A 19,786-nucleotide genomic window follows, 5' to 3' on the forward strand; every position below is an offset into this window, starting at 1 on the left:
TTATAAATACATCACTGATTTGCTGCTTGCAATATTACATTTTGTTTTACACTGAAATGTTTGGAAAGTTTTCCGCACATTATTTGGTAATGCTTATTGCTGCATAATGAAATTCTAGATTATATTAATTTGAAACTCTATACAGGTGTGCCAATTCATATGAGACGCCAAACTCATAATGTCAGATTAGTCTTCTTTGACTTGTATGTGCCCAGCACTGAGAATTGTCAAGCTACACGTCTCCTGGACAGCTAGTGTTACCCCATGTGTAGTGTCTGTAACCAACTCAGATCATGTACACAAAAAATGTGTTTTAACTAAAATTCTAACAGATCAAAAATCATTTGATATAATGTTTAAGTCACTGTTTTTATGTAAACTTGCTTTAATAGTGCATTTTTTAATGCTTTATGCCATTCTGCAACTGTTTTTGGAATCATATATTTCGGTAGTGTCCAAACATATGAGCATGCAATTCTAACTTTTATGAAAACTTATGCTTTTTCAAACCAATTGTTTCGATTTACATGTGTATTTTGTTTGAATATACTTCCTGGTTTCAGACAAATGCCTAATTAGCTATCTTGTGGGTCTATAATAAAAGTTATAGAAAAGTTTCTTGCTTGGTTCTCCTTTGGTCTGATACCTGATTAATTAATGCTTTGATTTTTTTAAAGATAGTAATCACTTTTGGTTTTTGCTTAATTCAACAGTTTATAACCTGTAGTTGATGTTAAAGTGAAAATATCTGAAGTTTTATAGTTCTGCTATGTTTTTCTTGCATGTTATATGACTAGTGTAGTGTCTGTAACTTGTATTATACCATAGGATGAAAATGTTAGATAAAAAATAATGCATGCATGATCAAATAAAATTCAACTTGATTTGAGTAGGGGATACCTTAAACTTTAAAAATAACACCAAGGAAATGCTGTATCTACAATTTCATTTTTTTAGGTGAGTAAGACTACTATGAGCACGAGTACCGTGTTTTAGCCGAAAGCTCTGCGTAAAGTTACCACTTAAACCAATATAAAACCCTGGTAATTTTACAGGCTATTTAAAGTTGTAAACAAAAATTGTCTCAAGCACTGCATAAATTTACGAACTAATTTATGGCAAAAGGTAGCAATATTATAGTTTGAAATTCAAATAAACAACACTTTTAACAAAAATATATGATCTTTCGTGGTAGTGCGTAAATTTACGAACTAATTTATGGCACAAGCAGTGCGCAATTTTACATACTTATTTATTGCAAAGAAATTAGTTATATTGTACTTTGAATTTCAGAAATACTTAGATTTCTGACTAGCTTTCTACAGAAGCCAAGCCTTGCATAAATTTACGCACTTAAATGAACATCAAAATACCAGATACATGTAATTTTACAAACGATTCAAAGTAATAAACAAAAATTGTCCCAAGCACTGCGTAAATGGCAAAAGATAGCAATATTATAGTTTGAAATTCAAATCTAAAACACTTTTAACTAATATATATGATCTTTCTGCATAAGTCAAGCTCTTTGTAAATTTACACACTTAAATCAAAATATAAACCCTAGCAATTTCTCCAGTGGCAGTGCATAAATTTACGAACTAATTTATGGCAAAAGATAGCAATATAATACAACACTTTTAACTAAAATATATTATCTTTCTGCATAACAAACCAAATTGTCCAAGCACTTCTCTACAAGCTCTGTGTAAATTTACGCACTTTAATCAATCAATTCCCAAAACCCTAGCAAATTTACAGACTATTTAAAGTTGTAATAAACAAAAATTGTCTCAAGCACTGCATACATTTCTGAACTAATTTATGGCAAAAGATAGCAATATTATAGTTTGAAATTCAAATGTACAACACTTTTAACTAAAATATAAAATCTTTCTGCATAAGACAGGCTCTTCGTAAATGTACGCACTTCAATCAAAATCAAAATCCTGACAATTTCTCCAGTGGCAGTGAGCAATTTTACGAACTTATTTATTGTAAAGAGAGCAGTGAATTAACAAACTAATTGATGGCAAAAGATAGCAATATTATAGTTTGATATTCAAATATACATCACTTATAACAAATATATATGATCTTTCCGCATAATTCAAGGTCTTCGTACATGTACGCACTTAAATCAAAATAAAACCCTGGCAATTTCTCCAGTGGTAGCGCGTAATTTTACGAACTTATTTATTGTTAAGAGATCGGTTATATTGTATCATGAATATCAGAAATAAAACATATTTCTGACTAGCTGTCGGCATAAGCCAAGCCTTGTGAAAATTTTACACACTTTAATCAACATCAAATAACCAAATATTTTAACAAACTTCTCAAAATAATAAACACAATTTGTCCCAAGTACGATCAAAATCATGGGAAAACACAACAGAAGATTTGTACTTTGCATTTTACAAAAACAACATTTTTGTACTATCTTTTTACATAAGCCAAGCTCTGCGTAAATTTACGAACTTAAAATCTATCAAAATACCTGATATCTTTTCCAACTTTTCAAACAAACAAAATTGTCCAAAGAACTTTTCTACATAAGCCAAGCTCTGCGTAAATTTACGCACTATAATCATCAAAGAATACCTAATAATTTTACAAACTAAGTCGAATTAATTAAGAAAAAAATGTCCCAAGCTTATGCGATAATGTACGAGTACAGGGCAAGCCTTGTCTACAGTTTCTTATATCAACATATAATACCAGAGTTTTATTACGCACCTCAATAAACATCAAAATATCTGCTGTTTTTACCAACTATTCAGAAGAAATAAATAAAAACTGAAACGCTTTTACAAGAAATTCAATGAATTTAAAGGGGAATAACAAAAAAATAAGCTAGTTTTGGGAAGTAGTAGAAAACATACAGAATTTTACCCAAGTACACTTCTAATATTTGAAACATTTTAAAAAGGTCCATATTTCCTCATAATGAAATGATTTGAATACTCAATGCATATTCTACCGAAAAAATACATCATTTCGAAACTGTAGAATAAACCGGTATAAGGTCATGGAAATATGGACCAATACATTTCAAGTGGATAGTTTACTAACTTAAATTAATAAAGCAACGCATAAAATATTAACAATGTCGAGATAAACAAGAGCTACGCCTTGCGGGTGCAGACCGCTCATCTATTTTCTTTTTAAAGGTGAAGAGACTCTCAATTTCAATCACAAAGGAGGGAGGGGTGGAGTGAAGAGGGGTGTATAGTGTGAAGGTGTGGTCATTTATTACATTATCTTCCAAAAATGTAAAAAAAATGCAAAAAAATAAAAAATAAAAATTTCAGGGGGGGGGGATTCTTGGGTGCGATGGTTGGACGGTATTTCAAAAATAAAATAATAAAAATAAATATTTGTGTTTTTTAACCGTTTCAAAAAAAATAATTTGGGGATGGGGTGGGTGGTATAGTGTGAGGGTGTGGTGGTCATTTGTGAGATGATCTTAAAAAAATAGTGGGGACGATTCGAGGGGGGGGGGAGGGGGGAGGGCGTGTCGGATGGTTTGGGTGGAGTCTATTGTGGTATGTAAGGTAAGAGTTGTTTTGTCAAAGTATCAATCAAATCTAATCATAAATAAAGAAGTTATGACAATTTTAGCAAAATTTAATAATTTCACCTTGAGAGTCAAGGTCATTCAAAGGTCAAGGTAAAATTCAACTTGCCAGGTTCAGTAACCTCATGATAGCATGAAAGTATTTCAAGTGTGAAAGCAATAGCCTTGATACTTTAGAAGTAAAGTGGATCGAAACACAAAATTTAACCATATATTCAAAGTTACTAAGTAAACAAAGGGCCAAAATTCCGTAAAAATGACAACCAGAGTTATGCAACTTGTCCTTTTACTGTCCCCTTATGATAGTTTGCGAGCTTTCCAAGTATGAAAGCAATATCTATGATACTTTAGGGGTAAAGTTGACCAAAACACAAAACTTAACCAAATTTTCAATTTTCTAAGTATAAAGGGCCCATAATTCCGTCCAAATGCCAGTCATAACTTTGCCTGCACAGTCCCCTTATGATAGTTAATAAGTGTTGCAAGTATGAAAGCAATAGCTTTGATACTGTAGGAATAAAGTGGACCTAAACACAAAACTTAACCAAAATTTCAATTTTCTAATTATAAAAAGGGCACATAATTCTGTCAAAATGCCAGTCAGAGTTACATAACTTTGCCTGCACGGTCCCCTTATGATAGTTAGTAAGTGTTGCAAGTATGAAAGCAATAGCTTTGATACTTAAGGAATAAAATGGACCTAAACACAAAACTTAACCAAAATTTTCAATTTTCTAAGTATAAAAAGGGCACATAATTTTGTCAAAATGCAAGCCAGAGTTATCTAACTTTGCCTGCCCAGTCCTCTCATGATAGTTAGCAAGTGTATCAAGTTTGAATGCAATAGCATTGATACTTTCTGAGAAAAGTGGACCTAAACGCAAAACTTAACCGAACGCCGACGCCGACGCCAAGGTGATGACAATAGCTCATAATTTTTTTCAAAAAATAGATGAGCTAAACAAACAGCACTTGAATTAATCTTAACAATTAAACTTTTTCACAAAAATTCTCATAAAGTGATGATGAGAAATGTTTCATTTTCTGTTGGGTATTCAAGTTAAATTGGGGTCATTTTCATTTTATGTTCAGTTGTTATGTTCAGCTATGAACCCGACAAGAAATAGTGGATTTTGCTCTAAAGACCATGAACCAAAGGAATTCTCTTACATTCTATGTTCAAGTTATGTTTTAAGTTCACGACAATATAAACAGTTCACAATCATTAAAATGTAACAACAACAAATTAAGAACAGCATTTCTTATTATAACTCTTTTATAACCATCTACAATATTGATTTACATATTTTCTCTGCAGACACTCATAATGTGGTTCGCCCTGTCGCTATTTTTTGGAAGAAAATCCTTTGTCAATACACATTGCACAGGGAAAGACAGTGAAATAAACTTTTACATTGTTCAACTTATTTAAGACACTTGTATGCATAAATCGAACAAAGTGTGCTGTGTTTCACAAAAACCATACATGCATAAAATAATGGACGCACAGTAACATAAATGCAACCTGATTAATTCTTCACAAAGGTCCATAAAAAGATCAAATAGTGATTGGCATGATGCTACCAAAAATAAAATTAAACACATCCAAACGTGAATGCAATACATAAGTATTGTGAAGTAAATTAGAAAAAGTCTGCACAATTCCAACAATAGTGTCAGTATTTGAATTTAAAATTACTTTCCTTTTTCTGTATGAAGTATAGAAGTACACCACTTGGCTGGAGACAACATCTGAAACATTAAACAGCAAATAATAGTTATAATAATACAGTGACTCCAATCTCTAACAACATCATGCGCAAAATATAAGGCTTCAGAAAATTTCATAACTGTTTGGTAAATTTCTAATAAAACACAATATTGTTTGTTTGTTTTTTGTTCTTTTTTGAAGATTATTTTTATGTGGATCTACAGTTTTTCGAGTTCAATTTGAATATGAAATGTTTTATGAAGTGAAACATTACAAGATAAATAAGATATTTTTGGAGATGAGGAATAGAATTGTGTGTATGCATGTTATGATAAGAGGAGTCAAACACACACACTCACACGCGCACAAGACGCATACACGCTAAAACTGTTTTGTAGCATACATAGACACATCTTCTTATAATTTGCCATAATGGCTGTCTAAACTTTTGTTCTCGTGTTTTAAACGACCAAACAGGGGCAGCTTTAAATAAATACACAAGATTAAATAATGCTTTTTCTGTAACCGTTAAGGCAATCTAGCTTCCACTAGGGGGCTAAAATTAACGGGACTGTTCTTAGATATTAAGTTCAGCACACTTGCACATAAGAACACGGACACAAAAGCATACACACGCACACACACATGCACACGCATCCTTGTTTGTATAGGTACCATTCCGGGGACCATGACTTTAACGTGGTTTTTGAGGACATCATTATAACGCCGTCCTTTCTCTACTACAAAATCTATAAATACGCAGATATAGATAGGAAAGAAACATTTCTAGTCAAAAATATGATACACGCAGTAGTAACCACAGAAAACACTTCGAGGTCCTCTCTCACTTAGCTATATTTATGAGGACATCAAAGCGAGGACATCCTTCATTTGCATATATCACACACTGGGCAACTACATACAACACGAGGACCCTTATTTGCATATATCGCACACTGGACAACTACATGCAACATGAGGACCTTCATTTGCATATATCACACACTGGAAAAGTTCGGACAATTTAAGGACTTCCAACGCGAGGACCTTCATACATACAATGTGCAGACATACATATATTCGCAGACACCTGGATCAAAGTTTCCAATTAATTAATCGATATTATTTAAACAGTGTGCTTCATTTGTTACATCGCCATTGATGCTTGACATCAGCTCATAATCGAGCTTTAAAATAATATTGCTAACATCAGTCTTTTACCTCCAGGTTTCCATGGGTTCAACCATTCTTATCCCGAAAGAAATCAAACTTGTTGCTGTAAGCGAATCCCAATATCAGTAATAGTGTCAATACATGCGTAAATCTGCATGTCATAGTTCTAAGACAATAATGAGCAGAAGTGGTGTGTACCATAAATAGATATTCAAAACACACTTTTATAGGTCGTTAGAAATATTCAGGTTCGCTCACAACTGTTGACATATTGGAATTCATAATCCACCTCCTTTATGCCTCAGTCACAAATTATCCGGTCGCCGGCCGATGTGTCCGATCTCCATGCATCGGGAAGACTGGACACGTCGGAGCCGTCCGCCGTCCGATGAGTGACAAAGTTAAAAACCTCAGTCACAAATAGACACCGATCACCGTCCGATTAGCGGCCGACGTTTTTTTCCGCTCATCGGGCTGGCGCCGAATTTATATTTTTTATAAACAACTGGTAGCAAGATGAGTTGCAGATACTTGGACTCTTTTGACCAGTTAATTCTTTTCAGCTCAATTCATCAGTGAAAAATGCCCATAATATCACTTTAAAGAACACACTGATAATGATGTCGTCAGAGATGCGAAACTAACGACCGCGTTGTAGAACATCGGGCCAAGACTCACCCATGGAAACCATTCGGCAAACCTATTTTGCTTTTTGAGTTAAAACTCGAAACACCTGCATTAGATATGAGTTGCAAAATGTGCGTAAAGCGTCGTCCCAGATTAGCGTGTGCATTAAGCCATGTTTCCTATCATGCGACCCTCGTATATCTATATATCAGCTGTCAAGAAATCCTTATCAGTAAGTACTGCATCAGCACAATTCATTTGAAATACAAAATGAGCCTCGCTCTGGGAAAACACATGTGCATGTCCTTTCAGCGCAGTGGTTGGTATACACGCTTCTCACCAAGGCGATCCGGCTTCAATCCCAGACTCAGTTGTTGGCATGATGCGAGTGATTTAGTTTCTTAACTATATTGTAAACGTTTGTTTTATAATGCAGAACTGTACGATAGAATAAAGAACATGATATTGAAGCGATAGATGCGGAATGTTATGTCCGTAACATTTAAAACATAAATCAATTATTTATTTATTAAAAAAAAAAAAACGTTGAAATAAAATAAACAGATGTTTAATGTTAAATGTCTATGACCACGCTGATCACGAATTCGTTGGAATTTTTAAGATATCTACAGCCGTTCAAAAGTTATCAATTTTTAAAAAATAAATAAAAAAATACATATGTATCATATAATGAAAAAAATAAATATTTTTTTTTGTTTTCAATAAAACATAAACAGTTTATAGTGTTGTTTAAAAGTTTGAAAAAGAAATTGAAAAAAAAATAAAATAAAAAAGTTATAATCAAAAAATGTTTTGCATTAAGCACCCTTTTCTCATGCAGTCCTATTTACCTGCACAAATGAAATACGCTCGCTCGCTAGCTCGTTCGCTCCATCGAAATCAAACAATAAGATAGTGAAATCTCTATGAATTTTTGTCGCTGAATCCGAATCCGGTGTTAATTTTTCGATATCTCGACTCGTTAAAGAATTATTGAGTTTAAATTGTGCATTTCGATAAGAATGCAGCACCCTTTTAATAGAAGCGCAAAACCCAGTACACCTTACATTCCAGGGAAATAAAACAATAAGATGGTCCAATCTATGTGATTTTGTCTTCCTGAATCCGATTCCGGTGCTACTTTTCCGATATCTGGACCCCTTAAAGAATTATTGATGTTTGACTGATTGGTGGTTAACCATTATATTTAAGCATTTGTTGTATTTTGAACTCCGGAAAATAATACATTTCATTACATCTAATCGCTGCATTAAAGATTTGAGAGTTATTTATCTCACTAACACGGACGATCATGTTAATAAATGAATGGATGAATAGATAAACAAGACAATGTGAATATAAACAATTGTTAAAGTGATAGTATGGGCATTTTTTCACTGTTGAATTGAGCTGAAAAGAATTAACAGGTCAAAAGAATTAGTTAAAATGTGGTAACTGACCCATTATCTACAACTCATCTTGCTACCAGTTGTTTATAAAAAATATGTATTATTTTCTATATTTTACATGACTCACCCAGTCCTCTAAGCCGAAACGATCCGTAAAACAAAATTGTGTCTTACTGTCGTATGAACGAATCTGCATGAAAACTACATTTAGACTCACATCGTTCATCGAATCATTTCTGTCGTCAGTTGTCAAAACGAAAGTACGGTTGACATTCAAATGGATTATTTTGCTCTTTCCAGCATATTGTTTTAGTATGTTGATGCTGCATTAACAAATATAAGTGTATATGAAGTGAAAACACCAGAAATAAACACAACGGTTGCGATAGACGCCTTCATACTGTTAGATGCCCATAATATCACTTTAAGCTTCCAATACAAAGCACAGGGAGAACCCAGGGACGCATTTCCAGAAGTTTCGATACGTTCATTATTATGCCTTAATGGTGAAGAATACATTTTAAATAGATGCATATCAATCACTCATTTAGTCAGTCACTCACTCACTCACTCCTTCACTCAGTCAGTCACTCAATCACAAACTCACTCACTCAGTCATTTAGTTTTGCGGATGAAGATTTTGGTTTTAATTATCGGATACAGTTAGTCACGAGTTCGATTCAAACTGAGGGTTGTTTAGATCTCCATCAATGACTAATAATTAATTTGGTATTTAAAAAAAAAAAGTGAAATTAAAAAATAAGTCTATTTGAGACTTGACCGGGAAAGGAACAAGATAAAATGAACCAGGTTTTCTATACTAAGGGACAAGATAGAGACATATAGTTACTGAAAGCCATGGACAGTTAATACGCACCCCACTTACCATTCAGCCAAAAAGTAAACTTTCATCATTAACCCTTTGCATGCTGGGAAATTTGTCGTCTGCATAAATGTCGTCTGCTGAATTTCTAAAATTAGCATTTTCTTCGATTTTTTTCAAAGAATACAATCAGAATAGCAAACAGTTTGTATCCTGATGAGACGCCACATTATGTGGCGTCTCATCTGGATCCAAACTGTTTGCAAAGGCCTTCAAAATTCGGTTCCAGCACTGAAAGAGTTAAAAAAGATGAAAATATTATATGGAAAAAAGGAGGTTATTACACACGCTTTTTTCCCATCGTTGTAAAGCAGCCAATGACTGGTTCTATTCAGGAAACAGACTCAAGAGCATGTAATTTTACACGAGAACTGGCAATATAAAAAATAAGATGCGCTCTGGAAAAACAGGGCTTAATGCATGTACGTAGTGTTATCCCAGTTAGCCTTTGCAGTCCCCAGTAGGGACAGCACTTGACGTGTTTTCATAGAATTTCTTGTTTCAAGGAAGTCACTGGTTTTAGCATAAATCCAGTTTAGGCTGAAAGTGTCTTCCCTGATTAACCTATGCAGACTGCACAGGCTATTCTAGGGCAACATTAAACGAACATGATAATTGAAACATGCTTTCCCAGAGTGAGCTAAAATGTATATTGTAAGATAAAACATACACAAATATCATCATTTTATACATTTATTTAACATAACACACAAAGTGTCAAAATAAGGGAGAACATTTTAAATGTTTGAAATGAAGCAATAATAAATACAATGCAAGACAAATAGCATATCTATCCTGAACAAATATTTTACCATAAAAGCATGGTAAACTCAATCAAGACTCGTGTAAAGGAGATACTATATTGGCTATTATTTTATATACTAATTCACTCTTACCTAAAATATTTTAACTCGCATAAATACTCAAAATCAACGAAAATCAACGACTGACAACGTGTTATAGCGACTGACAGCGCCTTATACTGGTTCATAATTCATTTACAAGTTGTGATGATCTGCCAACTGCACATTAGGAGGGATTGGACAACATTTTTTTAGATAAGCCATGCCACTTTCATTTTTAGTCGCTAACTCAATTGCATCTACCACAACCACAATTAACAGTTTAAAACCTATATTACAAAAAATGTGTTTCATTGTGTAAAACAGGTCAGCACTTTGCCAAGCTATTTAAACAGATTAGGTTATTTTTCTATTTAGGTACATTTGTATGTTGATCCGTATATTGTTTAAAGATGCTGGACCGGTAAGTCAATACGAATCTTTCAGAATAAGAAATAACACTATATATCAAATCAATAATATAATATAACAATGCAATAAGATTGATCACTAATTTCAACATGTAAACGTTGTATTTTTGCTGTCAATGTGTATTATCAAAACATTTCTTGAATTTCAACATTCTAGGAAAAAAAACACTAAGCCAGTAGAAGGATTCCAACTGAAGACATCCAGATCTGCAGGCGAGTACTCTTCCACTGCACCATGGAGGACTAGTTGTTACACGCTATTAAGATACAGAATGTATACTACGCACAAAAACAAACATAATGTAAACAAACAGGAGATTAAAGCTGGCAGCTTTTTATCAACAATGTTAATTTTCTTTTTTTTAAAGCACCTTGAGGTTTTCATTTTGGCTTTATACATATTTAGGTATTGCAAAGCATTGCAAAAGCATTAATTAAAATTACACATATTAGTATTCTTTGAGGTAGCTATGTGTATGGTTTCTTTCTGTACATTCACTAGTTTGATACTGGATTTTCCTATTTCAACCTGTTCTTTGTCTCCATCTCCTTGTATGACATTTAAACTTTCCTCAACGTATATGTTCACTGTGTCTCGTTCTGGATATACTGTGCCTTTACAATCACTGTCACTTTCCTCTGATGAGATGTAATCGGCATGATTATCATAATCATATGAATCTTCTACAAAGTCATCGGTTTCTATTTGTTGCTCTTCAGCATTCCTACAAAATATAAACAATAAAATTGTAATGTTTATGATACAAACTCTACCAATATTCTGACAAAAGCCTTTATATCAGTATTATATAAATACTGGTATAATGACACCTGTCTGCTTTTTTATATTTAAATATGTATGTGCATTTGTGTGTGAATTTCTTAATAACTTATCTTTTGAGGACTTCAGCAATGTATCTCTATCTACACACTGAAACCAATGTGAGGACTTGAACTATTAATCTCTTTTTACATATGTCAAGAAAAGTCAACCTTATTGAGGAACAATATATGTTCATAAAACACAGTTAACATGTTTAATGTGTTACATGGAACCTACACATAATTTGATGATTGTAGGTGGCAGTGTAAGTGTTTTGTGCAATAGCAAATATGATGTGCCATTATGAAACTTTCGAACATTTTCGGAACCATGGTAAAATATAAACAAGAGCACCGCATAACGGGTGCCACGCTCGGCTGTGAAAGCTTGTCAGATTTTTTTTTTTTTTAGAGGTCACAGTGACCTTGACCTTTGACCTAGTGACCCAAAATGGGTGTGGCATGTAGTACTCATCAAGGTGCATCTACAAATGAAGTTTCAAAGTTGTAGGTGGAAGCACTTTGATTTTAGAGCCAATGTAAAGGTTTTAGCACGAAGCCGGCGGACGACGAGCAGGCTATGACAATACCTCGGGTTTTCTCTGAAAACAGCCTCGCTAAAAATCAATGAACATACAATTTGTTGTGCGCATCCTCGCCTACAGTCTTTATTAGGGTACTGATAGTGGTCATGGAAAGAGAAGACAGGCTCTCAGTGTAATTGGCAGGACACAGTTTGTGTATGTTTGATCTTTGAATTCTTATTGTAACCATAACCTTTAACATAGGGCATAGCTCTTGCACGCAACACACCGTCTGATGTGGGGTTATATGTATGTACAGTTATTCCAGATTTGGATACTAAACCTTGAAGTTATGTCATGGACACAATTAAATTATTATTGATTTCTGAACCCTTATTGTGACCTAGACCTTAAACACACTGGTCGGCACATCGTCTGTGATGGGTAATATGTTTGTCAGGTTATGTTTGATTTGGAGCATTAATTATGAAGTTATGGTCCGGACTCAATTTGTGTATGTTTGACCTTTAACATAGGGACATGGCTTTGGATGCAACAGGTAGGTTATTACTGACTAAAGTAATCCTACCTCTTTACTCTAGCTGACTCTTTCATCTGTTTGACTGCTTGCACTTTGTTCCTTTCAGTCTTCATCATCAAACTTTCGTAATCTTTTTGTTGGAACCTGAAAAAATTTTTTTTTTAGCTTTGTTTATCACAATTATCCTATTGAAATGCAGGAGTGTAACAAGTTTTTTCTGTTGTATGTTTGGAAAGTAAGATGCTAGACCATTATGCAGGCTAAATGAGCGGCAAGTTCAAACAAATTTACATGTGAATGCTATGTTCATGAAATTTCAATTTCTCTACGTTTCATTAATCCTGTGTGATAACACGGTGAATTTATCACTTACTGCACTGCTCATAATTTATGTGACTGAATATTAGATTTGAAAGAAGCCATGAACAAGAATGCCATTCAGAAACCTTTGTCAGAACTAGAGGTTTGTCACAGGAGTGACATAAAAACCCACCTCACCAGGACACAGGATCATATTAATCCTCAGAAAGACAAGTATCTTATTTGCAAATAAACAAATACTTAATAAAACAGTTTTTAAATCATGTAAGAAAATCATATGAGATGGTTTGTCATGTGACATTTACCTATGACTTTAACCTTTAGCTGGCATAGCTAAAGCATGGGTTCTGCGCATAGCCTTGTTGAGGTCAATATTTGTTTCAAGATTGAAGAAAATCCTTCACAAAGTATATGATTTATAGATTGGACACAAAATTGGCTCAAGTTTTAAGAAAATCATTTAAGGAATATAAGATTTATTGAGTATTGCAGTCGAGACGGACTGACAGACATCTGTCATATGACCTTAAACTATGACCTTGACCTTTAGCTGGTAAAACTACTGTATTTGCTCTGCACAAAAACCTTGCTGGTATATTCATTTAAGCCAAGTTTTTAGAAAATCATTAAAGGGTAATAGAAGTTATAAAGCAGACACTCAATATTGGCTGTCTGACATTTGACCTTCAATAGTGACTTTGTCTAGCCTACACAATGGTGGCAAACAGTTTGCACATCACCATGTTGAGATGGACATTTTGGCAAATTTTGATGAAAATCCTTCAAGGGAGACCAACGAAAAGGACTGAATGATTCAAGTATTATATACAAAAGCCCTCTCCCAAAGGGTAGCTAGGTAGGGGTATACTAACACTGCAAGTATGTAAGAGCTGTTCACAAAAGACTTCAGGACACTAATTCATGTCAGACAACCTTCATCATAAGCCAGGAAATGATACAGGAACTGGTTATGTCAAGCTCTCCCCCTAATGACTGAACTACATCCTCAGCATCATCTGCCAAGTACAAAACAGCTTTCATCAGTCATGTTACACATCACGATAAGCAAAATACACAGAATTCAAAAATCATTTCCAGGCTAAAAAACAAATTTCCATGAATACAGACCCTGCTATAAAGTGGATACATCTATTGCCCTTACCTTACAATAGAACTAAAATAATACAAACTCAATACTTCAGAAAGATACCATGTTCCATAAAAAATGTACAGCTACTTAGCTGGTTTTTAGTCAGGAGCCAAAACTAAATTTACAGAGAATGTTTTGCAAATCAGTATGTGCTTAGAAGCCTTAGCTACGCTTAGAACCGTAACTACTATGCTAGGAATGATTACGCTGCCTGTCTGCACTGCAGACGACGAATGGTTAGGAGCGTCTGCTCTACTCCTGCAGTGAGTGTATTTACCAGCTTGCAAGAGGACATTGACCAGTCTAGTGTTTATCATTGAAATCTGTACATATTGGCTGCTTTCAGGGAAACGGGGCTTAATGCATGTCAAATAAGATTAGCCTGTGCACACTGATTAGCCTGTGCAATGCACACATGCTTATCAAGGACGACAACAACAAACAACTTCAGTGCCTTCAGCGCTTTGATTTTCTCAATGCCACTAGTAAAATCTTTTCACTTAGATGAGCAGACGTCATCAAATGCTGGGTCTGAAAGCTTTCTTTAAACATGTGTATATATAAGGTTACAACTATAGGCAATTTCCTGATGTGGTATAGTACCTGTCTACAAAGTATGGAAGTGCTAGATGCAAAACAACTTAAGTTATTTACAGCCTTTTTAAAGGCCTCACCAGTCACACAGAATCTACTTGGATTTCCTTCACCGGCAAACAACTTTCAAACAACTGGATGAAATACTTCACTACTTAGATATGTTTTGGTAGTAAATTACCTCTCACACTATCTTTTGTTTTAACTTGGCATAATGTCTGGGATCAAAGACTGAAACTTCAGTTTGTCTATAAACAGTTCAGCATAAAACTGACCGTTACAATGACAATTTCTTACAAAATGTATATATCAATTTTGGAGTGCTTAGCCATTAAAGCCACTTTGACTGTTAACCAAAAGTGGTAAAGTCTTCAGAAGTTGATCAGGAGGTTTTAGGCTCAAGCTGGACCGCTTTATAATGCCATTGTTTTCTTTGAGCAAGAAAATTCTTTCACATTGCTCAGTGGACAGTATTGAAAATAAGTTTCTAAAACTTAACTACCGGTTCTGCTTATAATCAGCAGCAAGACAATATGTTAATATCCAAACCCTTTCATTCTTTTTTCGGAAATATGGCGAATGATTTAATAACCGCAAGTACATATTGAAAATGTCATTTTTTGATGAAATTGGTGTGTTAGAGCAATTAGACCCATACTTGTCCAAACAAGTGCGGTTTTAGTTAAATAAATGCATACATTTTGCCAAACAAATATCCCTTTGTGCATGGGAAAAAACTCCTGCATCACAAGAAAGCTAGAAATGCTCACAACTTCCATTAACAAATATGTGTATTTGGTGAAGTTAAAAAGAAAATAATTATATCATGAAATAAAAAAAATAAATTAAATTTGAAGTCCTCACATTCACAATATATGGAATTATGTGTTGAGTCCTCATTTTGTTAGTAACTACATGTATATTTGATAAAGAAATTAAGCAAAAAAATGACAGAACATGTTAAGCAAGAAATGTATTTGAAGTCCTCACATGCACAATACAAGGAAGTGTGTGTTGAGTCCTTATTTTGTTAGTAACTATTGCTTATAACAATTTGCTAAACTGAATATAACAAGGGCTGTTTGTAAAACATGCATGCCCCCCATATGGGCTGTCAGTTGTAGTGGCAGCCATTGGGTGAATTTTTTTTTTACTGTGACATTGACCTTTGACCTAGTGACCTGAAAATCAATATGGGTCATCTGCCAGTCATGATCAATGTACCTATGAAGTTTCATGATCCTAGGCCTAATTATTCTTGAGTTATCATCAGGAAACCATTTTACTGTTTCGAGTCACTGTGAACTTGATCTTTAACCTAGTGACCTGAAAATTAATAGGGGTCATCTGCCAGTATGATCAATGTACCTATGAAGTTTCATGATCCTTGCCGTAAGCATTCTTGAGTTATCCGGAAACCATTTTACTATTTCGAGTCACTGTGACCTTGACCTTTGACCTAGTGACCTGAATATCAATAGGGGTCATCTGCCAGTCATTATCAATTTAACTATGTAGTTTCATGATCCTAGGCGTAAGCATTCTTGAGTTATCATCTGGAAACCATTTTACTGCTTCGAGTCATTGTGACCTTGACCTTTGACCTAGTGACCTGAAAATCAATAGGGGTCATTTGCCAGTCATGGTCAATGTACCTATGAAGTTTCATGATCCTAGGCATAAGCATTCTTGAGTTATCATCCGAAAACAATTTTACTCTTTCGAGTCACTGTGACCTTGACCTTTGACCTTGTGACCTGAAAATAGGGGTCATCTGCCGGTCATGATCCATGTACCTATAAAGTTTCATGATCCTAGGCCTAAGGGTTCTTGAGTTATCATCCGGAAACCATCTGGTGGACGGACCGACCGACAGACAGACGGACCAACCGACATGTGCAAAACAATATACCCCCTCTTCTTCAAAGGGGGGCATAATAACTAATGTCTTCTGGTGCATCTGGGGCATCACCAGCCTTTGTCATAACTTCCATGTCCACTATGAAGTTGAACAAGAGCACCGCATAACGGGCGCCAACGCTCGGCTGCGGGTGCATTTTTGAATACATGAAAGCTTGTCAGAATTTTATTTTAGAGGTCGCAGTGACCTTGACCTTTGACCTAGTGACCCAAAAATGAATTTGACGTGTAGAACTCATCAAGGTGCAGCTACATATGAAGTTTCAAAGTTGTAGGGGGAAGCACTTTGATTTTAGAGCCAATGTTCAAAAGGTTAACAAAATGCTAAAGTTTTAGCACGAAGCGGACAGCGGACGACACGACATGACGACGGACACGACGAGCTGGCTATGACAATAGCTCGGGTTTACTCCGAAAACAGCCAAGCTAACAAGAATGATTGCCTATGAGAACCAGAGATTTTGTGTCAGCAAATACCTTACCCGGTAGTATGTTTTGTTGTTTGTGAGCATGTCAGAATGTTGCTAGAACTCTAGTTGTGCAGAGTTCTGGGCCACCGTTACCATCATGTCTTCTAATGAGAATCATTGGCATCATCTCCTGCATGACAGAATCGAAAGCCATATAAAATCACAACATCAATCTACATAACTATCCATCTTATGATTGTAATTAGGAAATGATTAATACGACATGCTTGCCAAGAATTGTATGTCAAGTCTGGACTAAATGTATTTTAACCCTTACAATGCGGGAACCGAATTTTTAAGGCCTTTGCAAACAGTTTGGATCCAGATGAGATGCCACAGAACGTGGCGTCTCATCTGGATCCAAACTGTTTGCTATTCTGATAGTATTCTTTGAAAAAAAAATGAAGAAAATGCTAATTTTATAAATTCAGCAGACGACATTTTAGCAGACAACAATTTTCCCAGCATGCAAGGGGTTAATAAAATAAGTTTTGAGTTTGATTGATAAGAGTTTTCTGGGGTTATTTATTATTTTCAAAAAACATAATTGTAGGGCAGGTCATCATTTTGATAAAATATATTGTGCATTGAGTCCTCACTTTTATGATTAAGCAATTGTATGTCAAGTCCTCACTTGGATTATAAAATAAGTTTTGTGCAAAGTCCTCATTTTGATTGCTTCGATTTTTTATTGAAAACGTTCTTATTTTGAAAAAATTAATTGCAGGGAAAGTCATCGTTTGGATAAAATGAAGTGTGCATCAAGTCCTTACTTTTATGATAAATCAAATGTATGTAAAGTCCTCACTTTTATAACAAGAGCACTGCATAACGGGTGCCAACGCTCGGCTGTGGGTGCATTTTTGAATAAATGAAAGATTGTCAGATTTTTTTATATTTTTTTTTAGAGGTCAAAGTAACCTTGACCTAGTGACCCAAATATGGGTGTGGCGTGTAGAACTCATCAAGGTGCAGCTACATATGAAGTTTCAAAGTTGTAGGTGGCAGCTGTTTGATTTTAGAGCCAATGTTCAAAACCTTTATTATTAAGGTTTTAGCATGACGCGGACGACACGACACGAAAAGCTGGCTATGACAATACCTCAGGTTTTCTCCGAAAACAGCCGAGCTAAAATTCTCAAATTGACATCTTGATATCATAAAGAAAATTGCATTAAGTTTTATTGTTGAATGTTTGCAAGTGCATACAGAAGATTTTCAGACCAGTTTATGTGTGCGACCATACTTACAGAATTGATGAAACAAAAATACCAAACTTTATTAGGAGTTTTTTTGGTATACAAATTTGTAACTTACCCTAGGCTCATAAAAAACAAGTCTATAAGTCCGTCTCTGGGAAAACCTGGCTTAATGCATGCGTCCCAGATCAGTCTATGCAGTCTGCACAGGCTAATTTGGGATGATAATTTGTCTCTTTTCAACAAAAATCCAGTCTAGGCAGAAAATGTTGTCCCTGATAAGCCTATGAGGACTGCTTATTTAAAAATAAAAGAACAATTTAACCTAATGAACTCCCAGGAAGACAGACAGCCCAAATTATTTCAGTACTGTAATTCTTAAATGGAGTGGGGTTTAATAAGCATTTCCAAATGTCTCGCACTCTAGAAAAATGGGGCTTAATGCATGTGCGTTGAATGTTGCCCCCAGATTAGCCTATACAGTCTGCATAGACTAATCCAAACCTACACTTTCTGGCTGAACTGGATTTTTGTTAAGAAAATACCTCATTTAAACTCAAAATTCAATAAAAAAGAAAAACGTTATTGCCGATTAGCCTGTGCTTAGGCTAATATGGGACGACACTTTACACACCTGCATTATGGCCACACGTACCCCGAGTATCTGAGGGTTGGGACAGACAGCTGAGCGGTCGAGCCAGTCAGATGCAGGGCAGAGAGTCTGCAAGGAGCATGTGGGGCTTGCACCCACACACCAGCCACACTCGTATTCCGGGTCCATACTAAGGCACTGACCGCAGTTGGTTACCATGGTACCACACTTGTAGATGCGGACTAGAAATGGAATAAAAAGTTTAATACCACATTTTAGATAAGGAAACAGTATGTTTTGTTTTGTTACTTTTTTCAAGGCCATCATATCATATAGAGAAGAGTAATATCCAGATGTAGAATTGAAATAACCTGTAATAAAAGTTGTTATTCCTAAAGGCTTGCATAATTAGCATTAAATTAATTTCATCTGATCATATCTAGGCCGTAAGACAAGGTTATCGCAGAATAATAACAATAACCCTTGATTGTAGTAAAACAAAAACAAATAAGCTGTCATTAAAATATTAAATGATGTTATACCCAGTCACATGTCTCTGTTTTATAAACTCGAAAAGGTATCAAACCTCAAGGCTACTTCACCTGTGATATTTTGTGGATTATCCAATGGGACGCTGTTCTTCCCACTCGTCACGGTGAACTGAGCGGTTACTATGGGCAAAGTGACGTCAGAAAACTCAAACTGGAGAGCCTCACACTCGAGGTTGGAGGACGTGATTTTCCATGTGGAGTACTTCACTTCCCAGCTGTACGTGAACAGGCAGAGGACATTGTCCATCTGGTCTGGCTGCAAGAAAGCAGGTGAGATTGCACACCAAAATTTGACAAAGAATCTGAAATGAGACTCAAGAATGTTGCTCAAAGTGTGAAATGAGTCTGAACTTTGAAATGTGGATCAAAGTGTGAAATGAGACTGGAAAATGTGGTTCAAAGTGTGAAATGAGAGTGTAAAATGTGGCTCAAAGTGTGAAATGAGA

General features: G+C 35.1%; 2 protein-coding genes across 2 annotated transcripts in view; both read right to left on the reverse strand.

Moving 5' to 3' along the window:
• Nucleotides 1-10,062: 10,062 nt before the first annotated feature.
• Nucleotides 10,063-17,107, reverse strand: LOC127835015 (uncharacterized). Its single transcript, XM_052361186.1, has 3 exons — nucleotides 17,011-17,107; nucleotides 12,592-12,687; nucleotides 10,063-11,381 (listed from the first exon to the last, which is right to left on the reverse strand). The coding sequence occupies exons 2-3, from the start codon at nucleotides 12,657-12,659 to the stop codon at nucleotides 11,087-11,089; spliced, it is 363 nt and encodes a 120-aa protein (XP_052217146.1). The 5' UTR covers nucleotides 12,660-12,687; nucleotides 17,011-17,107; the 3' UTR covers nucleotides 10,063-11,086.
• LOC127835790 (plexin-A2-like) overlaps nucleotides 17,042-19,786 on the reverse strand; it is a 39,472-nt gene continuing 36,727 nt past the window's right edge. The window contains exons 5-7 of the mRNA XM_052362226.1: nucleotides 19,392-19,596; nucleotides 18,832-19,031; nucleotides 17,042-17,128 (exon numbers count right to left, since the gene is read on the reverse strand). Of these exons, the coding sequence (XP_052218186.1) occupies nucleotides 17,042-17,128; nucleotides 18,832-19,031; nucleotides 19,392-19,596 (492 nt within the window). The remainder of the gene's footprint in view (nucleotides 17,129-18,831; nucleotides 19,032-19,391; nucleotides 19,597-19,786) is intronic.

This window comes from Dreissena polymorpha, chromosome 6 (assembly GCF_020536995.1).
Source record: "Dreissena polymorpha isolate Duluth1 chromosome 6, UMN_Dpol_1.0, whole genome shotgun sequence".
Lineage (NCBI taxonomy): Eukaryota > Metazoa > Mollusca > Bivalvia > Myida > Dreissenidae > Dreissena > Dreissena polymorpha.

What these genes read in the sequence shown, in the direction of transcription:
- LOC127835015 (XM_052361186.1), bottom strand. Translation starts at nt 12,659, where the DNA reads ATGATGAAGACTGAAAGGAACAAAGTGCAAGCAGTCAAACAGATGAAA. An exon ending in GAGTCAGCTAGAGTAAAGAG is followed by an intron (nt 11,382 to 12,591) that starts GTAGGATTACTT and finishes TATATTTTGTAG; the next exon opens with GAATGCTGAAGAGCAACAAA.